The sequence below is a fragment of the Oryzias latipes genome, chromosome 22 (assembly GCF_053564925.1).
Source record: "Oryzias latipes strain Hd-rR chromosome 22, Olatipes_Hd-rR_3.1".
In the NCBI taxonomy this organism is placed as follows: domain Eukaryota; kingdom Metazoa; phylum Chordata; class Actinopteri; order Beloniformes; family Adrianichthyidae; genus Oryzias; species Oryzias latipes.
Genome location: NC_136258.1, coordinates 28,850,068 through 28,859,132, shown reverse-complemented (window position 1 = coordinate 28,859,132; position 9,065 = coordinate 28,850,068). Strand labels below are relative to the sequence as shown.

Here is a 9,065-nt window from a genome sequence, read left to right as displayed (position 1 = left end):
AACGGATAAATGTCATTTTTAGAATAATCGGGAAAAGTAATTTTTTGGATTTCCTTAACAACAAAGAATTATTATTTTTTTGCTAACCACGCCCACATTCCTAATAGGATTATGTTCATATCGTTCATCTTGAGCTAGGGATGCGGGTCACACTCTGTCAAAACTTTAAGACAATTCCCCGATGGGTTGGACCCAATATCTGACAAAAGTGGAGAATCTGATTGAATCAGAGTGCATTATGGGAATTGTAGTTCTGATTTGTTTTCACTTTTCTGCTGCTTTGGATTTATTTTTTATTTCTTATGGTCACGGTTCAGATAAAATAAAAACAAACACCAACGTTGTGCCGAGTCCACATCAGAAAACGTTTATTTTCTCCATTTTGATTGTTTGCACTGATTGTGTTGTTCACTACAAAAGTTCATAGGAACAGCGATGGTACTAACTTTATAATAGCGATAAACCTGAAAACTAATTCACAGTAGAAAAAGACTGAATGAGGATGACGAAATGTTTCATAAAATCCAACGTGAGATGGAAGCGGAGCCCACGCGTGAGGATCAGCCTGAAAGGAAGGAAGGAAAGTCTGGATGATGAAGATGCTGAACGTCAGGTTGGTTTGCTGCTGCAGCTGCTGTCAGAAGCTTTGGGATTTCTTCTCTGCTGATTAAAGCCTTGATTTGCGGACATTTCCAGGGGAGGAATCTTTAGAGGAGCTAAAGGACGGGTTGTTCTTCACCACCTCCAGGATCTGCGAAATATTCAAGAAAAAAAAATTTGTATTTGAAATAATGAATGTGTTCATTTTCTGCAGAAATGCCTTTCCTAGAGACATGAAGAAAAATGCATTTGTTCACAAATGCAAACTAAATATTCAAAACCTTTAAACTTTACACAAAATCACAGAAATATGTATCTTTTTCAAATAAATGAAACTGCATTTGTTAACAATTATTTGCTTGGTTTGTGAGTAAATAACTTTTGTTCTTTCTTCAATCTATAGAATTTACAGCAGAGATTAGAGTCTATTTATGGACTAAAAACATTTAATTGTTTGTAGGAACTTTTCTTTTAAGTTTTTATCTCTTAAAAACAGCTCAAAGACAACAAATGACTTAAATTTTAAGAATTTTAATGCACTTTCAGTTTAATGTACAGCAAACTTGCAGAACCGTAAACTGTAACAAATGTCTTAGTTTAAAAAAAACTTTTTTAAAAATGTTCAGAAATCAAAGAAAACAGCTATTATGATGAGGGTGTTAACCCTTGTGCTATCCTAGGCACGTTAACATTGGGAGTGGGGTCATCTAGACCCACTAGACAGTGCTCTGGACCTTTTTTCTTCAATGATTTGTGATCTTCACTGGTGTCCATGGATTACATGAAATCTTTCCACCTTTATCCACCTTTGTCATGGTAGGGAGAACACGTCAATGGAAGGGGGGGTCACCTAAGATAGCACAAGGGTTAATATATATATTTTTAAATTCTCACCATATTATTTGATAAATTTAGTCATTTCTTGGTGATTTTGTTATAATTATATATTTTCTTATCTTGATTCCTTGAAATTGTTTATTTTTTCTTGTTCTGATTTTTTTTTTTTTTTGCTTCATTGATTTTCTGCAAACTTATTTTTGGTTTCTGACTAGATTTCAAATAAAAATTCAAGCCGCAACCGGCGTTGTATGGCCCGCAGGCGCTACCCGCCCCTTCCCTCGCTGCCCACCTCCACGCACCACAGCCGCGCCATCCCTGCCCACATCTAAGCAGCACCGCCGCCCAACCACCCACCTTTTATCAAGGCTTGTCAAAGCTGCATCTGGTAATTATGCTAACAATGCAGGTTATGCTATTTTGGCTAAAAGTGCTAGAATAGCGATCAGCATCATCAACTGACTCAGAAAAACACATTAAGATACTTATTATGCTAACTATGCTAGTTTTGCTGATATAGCTAAATGTGCTAGCTTAGCGATTTGGTCACCTCAGTAATGACGAACAGATCGACGTCAGGTTCAGACGAAAGAGGAAAAGTCAACTTTTTGTTTTCCTTAGCAACAGTGGGTTTTTGCTGACCACGCCCACATTCCTTATATGTGTATATCCAGTGTTTTTCATTATGTTCAGTTGCAGCCTTGGATGCATGCATTCACATTTTACAGTATTCCATTGAAAAACATAAGAGTTATAACAGTGCGCCACTTTTGCTAGCTTGAAACGCGAACGCCATTCAAAATCTACAACTTCTAATTCAAAAATGTTGTATTGTATTTGTCTATAGATGCCTGAGAAGTTAGGAGGACGACTTTTCGTTTGTATCTGGCGCTAAAGGGGCTTTTTAAAAAATGCAAGACGGCGGCCTTTTCCTAAGGTCAAAGGTCAACGACACTTCTGTGGTGTTTGTAGACTGGAGTGTGTGCAATTGCGTGAAAATCGCTCAAACAAAAGTGTTGTTTTCATTTATCGTCGGAAAACACAAAAATTGCCAATTCACAAAGTTCGCCACAAAATGGCCGCCAAGCCGTAGGTCGTGTGGCCATCCCATAATGATTTCAAAACCTCTTTGGCTTATCCCCAACACGTGTGTTGTAAATTTATTTCGGCCCCATAAGCGATTTTCGGCCCATTTATTTCTTTTACGGGTTTGTTCGCCGTGATGTCATCGTCTTCGGGGGGGTGACATTGACTTTGTGGAAAAATTCATTTTCAATTTATCTGAGGTGTGTGCACATTTTGGTGACTTTTCGAGCATGCGGCGGGGGTCACATTTTCGCTGAAAGGCGGCGAAGTCGTTTAAACTGCGAAAACAAAATGGTCCTTGCAGTCAGTGAAGCTGCTGAGGGCCATAAAAAAAGAAGTTTTGAGAGTTAAAGGTTCAGTTTGGCTCCAAAATGTTTCTGAAAAACAAAATATTGTTCAGTCGTAGAAGAAATCTCAAATTAAAATGTGCAAGACTAAACATTAAAGTGTCACCTTAAAGTAAAACAACTAAAATTGCCATAAAATAAAGATACCAGACCGAGATATTGAAATAACTTCAATAAAAATGTAAGTTTAGCCTCCAGTGTAAAAGCAGTGGGTTAAGCTTTTCTCTGCTGCAATGAAATTAATCAGATATTTTAATATTTCACTTCATTATTTCTTTGTTTTAATCATAATGTGCTCTGATGATTTCTGGTTCATATTTTTTAATTCGCTGCAGCTTAAACTGCCTCTTTGTGTTTTTTTTTTCATCTAACGCGTCATCCACCCTGATTATCAGAGCTGGGTCAGCCTTAAGCTAGAGGGATCTGGCCTGACGCTGCGTTTCAGGATCCCTCAGCATCAGCATCAGCAGCTGCCGCCACGTGATGCTGCGACCCGCTCAGCCGGCTCTGCTTAACGCAGCAGATGCGCGGGGGGGGGGGCAGAAAACGGCCCAGAGTCGAGTCCCTGACCCGGATTATTCCAACTCCCCACAGGAATGAGATGACGTGACACGAGCTGCAGACCTGCAGCTCCATCCAGGTTTCCGTCGCCGTGACGATGATGTGTGTTCCTGTCCTGGTGGAGGGTTTCTAACAGTTTATTTTCACAACTTCAAAGTGGGATCAGATCAGAAACCTCAGCTGAGGGGGGGCATACCTGCAGAGGGGGCGGTCCTGCAGAGGGGGCGTCTCAGCCCAAACAAACCCCCGTGTTGTTTCCTCCAGGTCTCCCTCCTCCCTCACAGACCGACTCCCTGGAAAGCCTCAGGACTTGTGGTTCCCGATGAACAATGGCGCCTTTTCAGTCCGGCGGCTAAAGCAGACGGGGCGGGGGGCCGGGGGTCCTGCTCTGCTGCCCATCACAGCTGCTTCAGGTGACGTCTTAACGCATCCATGATATGACATAACGGGTTGGGTGGGCGGGAGCGGAGGAGGAGGCTGAAGGGAACCGGGAGGAGGTGGAGGGCTGGCAGGAGCTACAGCTGCTTCTTCTCATCCAGGCTGGCTTTGAGCTGCGCCTCCAGCACCATCTTATCAAACGTGCGCATGTTGGTCTCCTCCCGCACTTTGTCCCGCACGTGAAAGGAGGCGCGCGCCACGGAGCGAGCGCTCTCCAGCACCGCCTTCTTCTCCCTGAAGATCTGCTCGCTCTTCTCCAGCTTCCTCTCGATGGACTGCAGCAGCTCCAGGCGCCGCTGCCGCTCCTCCTCCTCCACGCGCTGCCGGTTCAGCCTCTGCAGGCGCTCCTTCTCCTGCCGGCTCTGGACGGCCCTCTGAGCTTTCTCCCTGGCCCGCTCCTCGGCCACCAGCGCCGCCTGCTGAGCTCTTTTCTCCGCCTCCTTGGCGCGCGCCTCCACCAGCTGCTTCTGCTCCCTCTCGCGCTTCTCCGCCGCTTTCCGGGCCTTCTGGATCTGCTTCTCCTCGCGCTTGGCCTTCTCCTTCAGCTCCTGTCCCCGCTTCTCCACAATCTGCCCGTAGTTCTCGAAAGATCGCTTCAGCTTCTCCTCTGCGGCCCTCTTGGCCTCCTCCCTCTCCTCCTGCTCCCTGCGAGCGATCTCCTGGATCAGGGCTGCGTGGCGCCTCTTCTCCGCCTTGTTCAGACCCTGTCGCTCCTGCTGGGCCTGGTGCTCCTTCTCCTGCCTCTTCAGCTCAGCCATGGTGAGCTTTTCCTCCAGCAGGAGCCTCTCCTGCTCCAGCATGGCGGCCCGCTCCTCCTCCAGGGCCTTCAGGTTCTGTTCCTGAAGAGCCTTTTTGTGCTTCTCCTCCCGGGCCGCCTGCTGGAGCTTCAGCAGACGGCTGCGCTCCTGCTGCTCCGCCAGCTCCTTCCAGCGCTCCTCGCTTTCCTCCACCTGCCGCATTTTGGCGGCGGCGGACTCGCGCTCCTGCATGCTGATCCTGCGCTGGCGTATGGACACCTGGGTGTGCCACACGCGCTGGCACTGCTGCACCGCCCGCTGCTTCTCCCGCTCCTCCTGCTCCCGCCGCAGCTCCTCCATGCGGCGCTCGCTGTCCCACTGCAGATGGGCCACGTAGCGCGTCTGACTCATGATGTCTTCCTCTTGGTATCTGGCGAGCATCAGAGCTGCGATCTTGCGGTCGCGCTCGGACACGGCCTTCAGGCCTCTGCGCTTCACCTCCTTCACGATGCGCTCCACCTTCTGCGTGGTCTGGGGGGAGTGGCTCAGGTCGCCCAGGCTCAGGCTGCGGCCCATCAGAGAGTTGAAGGTGGCCAGAGTGCGAGCGCGAGGGCTGGAGACCTTGGCCCAGTGGTCCCGCGCTCCGTCCCAGCTGTAGGAGGAGGAGGCTCCGGACTCGGATGAGGTGCAGGTGGTGGTGGAGGTGGAGGAGCAGAAGGGGTCCTTCCTCCTCTGCAGGGACTCCAGGGAGTGGCTCTTTCCTCTCACTTTGGAGTGAAGGTGTCCGTTGTGCTGAGAGAACGGCCCTCTGGGGGCACCGTTGAGAGGCCCGGCGGGTCCCGATGAGGTCAGGGTGGAGTTGGCTCGGGGGAAGGATGGAGGTCTGGGTGAAGATCTCGGGAAGGTGTTTGAGGATTTACCAGCGAGGGCCTTCTTCCCCGCTGGGGGAGGACCGGAGGAGAGCGGCCGCTCTGTTGGATGTTTGATGGAACCCTGGAATCCACTCTTGGAGGACTGGGACGATGTCACCGAGGCGGTCTTTGAGGACGGCGTTGACCGCGAGGGGGCGGACTTGGGCGAGGTATTGAGAGTGGAGGTGGGGGTCTTTGCGGGGCCTTCTCTGGAGGCTGTAGCTGTGGATCTGGGGGATGCTCCCGCTTCGGTCGCCGGCCCAGATTTCGGGGCCAGGCTGGGTCCGGATGAGGCTTTGCTTCCGTGAGAGCCGCCGCTGTTGACCGCCGCCTGCAGGATCCTCCTCTTCTCCTCCCGGACGATCCTCTCCCTCTCCTCCCGGCACTGCCTCAGCTTGGCGTGCCGGTCTTTCTCGTAGACCTCAAAGAGGCCCGTGGCGACCCGCATGGAGTGACCGGGAGACTCCCGGATGAAGTCTGTGAGGGGGCGGGGCAGCAGCTCCACGGGTTTGACCCCGCATCGGGCGCACGCCTCCAGGGAGCGAGGGCTGGTCAGCACATAGCGGCTGCCCTCTGCAGCCGGGGAGTCAAAGTTGTACAGGTCCAGGTGCATTTTGGGAGGCAGATCCTCGTGAGTCGGCGGCTGCAGAAGCGCCGCCTCCTCACAGGCGACCTCCGGCTCCGCTGCCGACGCGGCATGGTGGGGGCTCGACTCAGAGCTGCCAGTGGGCGGCGTCTCAAACCCCGCGTCCCCCTCGTCCTCTGTGGTGGTGCCGTCAGTCGGCTCCGGCAGGCGGGGGTCGTTGTGAACCACAGCCGGGGCCTCCAGCTGCGGGCCCTTACACTTACTCTGCTCCTCAACATCCGAAGGGTCGACCATCGTCGGAAAACTCTGCAGGTGGGGGAGGGGGGGAGGGAGGGAGGCGGAGCATGAGAGGAAACAGAAAGGGCAAAAATTACAGCACGCAGTCAAGGGGGGGGTGGGTCAGAGATGCTCATGCATGAGCACATGTTCACGGCGTCTGTGATTTTTACACCAGATGAGGTTTTTGCCCTCAGGGAGGTGACATAAGCCCCAGAAAAACACCGCCGTCCTTTCAGAGAGGAGCTATTTTTGGCAGAGTTACTGGGCTGAGAGAATCTACAATATTTTTCAGTCTACATCACAGTCAGCCTGCAACCCCCACCAGCCCCCCCACAGAGATGGATGCCATCAGTCAACCAGGAACCGTGTGGCAAACGTCTGGAGTCACAGTACTGAACCGTCCTCCGGTTCTGAAGGACCAAAGTTCCCTCTGCAGACCCCATTCAAACAAAGAGCAAACTGGGGAAAATAGAATCTGACTTTTTTATTGTTTTAATTTTTAATTCAAATAGGAAAAAGATTAAATGCATATTTAGCTGATAACTGATCTAAATGCCTGATAAACTGCTCCCCTATTCCTCTTCATTGGACTCTTCCATAAAGTCAGTTTTTCATTCAAAAACAGCTTTAAAAGGTACAAAATGGTCCGATGGTCGCTAAACTTTTATCAAGTGTTTTTAGAATTTCCAAAACTCAATCGACATTGGAGAGATTTTCAGAAAACGTTGAATTTGGTGTTTAGGATACAGATTTACACTTTGGTCTGTACCATTGTCTCAGAGAACTGGACTTAGTGAGAGAGACGTCGGTCCGTAGAAAATGGTTCATTCCAACTCCAAACAAATGAACACCTTCAACCTAATTTTATAAATCCTAAAAAGTCACAAGTTCTGGCAAATCTGGGCTGAACATATCAAATGTACTGTATCACCGCACCATTTATTCAGATTCATGTGTTTGATCACTAGTTCTGAGTTAAAAACAAAAACTGAAACGGTTCCTTGAATTAACGCCAAAATGAATATTTTACTGTTTTTATACCTCGCCAAATGAAAATAATGTTCACGATCATTTTATTAAAAAAAAGATCAGCCAATAAATCAAAGCACGCTCTCTTAAATATAAAAAATGGTCGCTGCATTTAAAATCAATCTCCAACTTTTCAAAATGACTTTCTTAAGGACCCCCCCCCCCACTCAAATGTTGGTATCTCCCACAGTTTTTCTGTCGTCATTTCATTGGTAGAATATTCAGCAGAATTTACATTTACTCCTATTATTATTCCATAACGGGTGACGTATGTGGCAAATGATCTGCACAAAATGCATTGAATGGAGGGGGATGAGGTGGCCCCCCCTCATGAATTTGGGCCCCACATCAGTAGAATCCGCCCCTGATTCGTGACAGACGGTGCAGGCCTGTCTGCCGCATCACCGGACTCAGCGATGCGGGTGGATGATGATCTAGTTCTATAGAGGCCCCCCCTCTATAGAAGGGGGGGGGGGGTTGTTTACGTTCACGGTGAAGCGGCGGCGGGTCGCTTTGATCATGCGGAATCTTCTCACCTCCCGGTTCGCACTTCGTCCTTCGGTCCGCTGTTTTGTTCCCCTTTGATCCGCCCAGCGCGCGCCCCGATCCCCGCATATCACCGGGCTTTCAGGCGGGTAGGGGTCGGGGGGGGGGGCTCCGGCCGTCGGTCCGATCACGGAGCCTCACATCAGCCTCCGGCGCGCGCAGACGGAGCGCTTCAGCCTCCGTCACGTCACGTCGGCGTCTCCGCCCCACGAGCCCGGTTCCTCCGCCGCAGGGCGCACGGTTTCCTCCCACAGATGATCCCGGATCCTCGACGTTCGGTTCCCCCCCGAAGGCGCCTCGCTCACCGGCCGCGGTCTCCACCTGCGCTCGGCTGCATCACCGCTCCACCCGCGCGAGGAAAACACGCGAGAAAGAAAGACAGCCTGTCAGAAAGCACGGGCCAGCCCGCACGCGCGCGCGCGCAGAGATGCTCTCACCCCCCACCCACCCCCCTGCTATTTCCCTCCAGATTTTTAATGACAAATATAAACAAAATGTTGTTGTCTTGGCTTAAATAAAACATACACATAAAGAAAAAAAAAATAGGTTCTAAAAAAGAAACATTTATATAACTTCTGACAGAGGCCTTTCAAAATAAAAGACCCCTTTGTGTCCCATAGGATCATCTCAATGCAGAAAGTGAGGAGTTAAAAAGCTGTTTCTTTGACCATTTGTGATGCATTACAGACAGAATCTAACCAAAAAAAGTGAAGTCAGAGCGAAAGAAACGATCCTGACCTTTTTTTATTTAAAGCATAAACCTCAGTTAAAAAATGAATTTGTTTTAAAATAGGCTACCTGTTTGTGAATTAGTGGAATCAAGTTTAAGTTAGTTTACTTTCTAATTACTGCCTTTTAACTTTACAGTTAGCTCATTTTTCCAGAGGATCTGCTCCGAGCTCCCACACATGACTGAGGACAGAATGTTCTGGAGAACAGGGTTCTGCTGTCCAGAGTGACTTGAATACCCTTGAATGCCACCCAAAGGCACCATTTACATGCACCTAATCCAGTTTTTGAAGTAAACCCCGTCGGAAAAGAGGAACCACACTTTTCATGCTTTTATTTTCTCTGCAGGAATCATCTCCTCTTCCTTCCTTGTCTCTGT

The 9,065-nt window shown here is 49.2% G+C and overlaps 1 protein-coding gene across 1 annotated transcript; it reads right to left on the bottom strand.

Annotated features, from left to right (window-relative positions):
- Positions 1-341: 341 nt before the first annotated feature.
- ccdc177 (coiled-coil domain containing 177) lies at positions 342-8,396 on the bottom strand. Its single transcript, XM_023951642.2, has 3 exons — positions 7,948-8,396; positions 3,628-6,409; positions 342-751 (listed from the first exon to the last, which is right to left on the bottom strand). Exon 2 carries the CDS (start codon positions 6,395-6,397, stop codon positions 3,947-3,949), a length of 2,451 nt encoding a protein of 816 aa, XP_023807410.1. The 5' UTR covers positions 6,398-6,409; positions 7,948-8,396; the 3' UTR covers positions 342-751; positions 3,628-3,946.
- Between the last annotated feature and the right edge of the window lie 669 nt (positions 8,397-9,065).

Coding starts and splice junctions, on each gene's coding strand:
- ccdc177 (XM_023951642.2), bottom strand. CDS start 6,397: ATGGTCGACCCTTCGGATGTTGAGGAGCAGAGTAAGTGTAAGGGCCCG.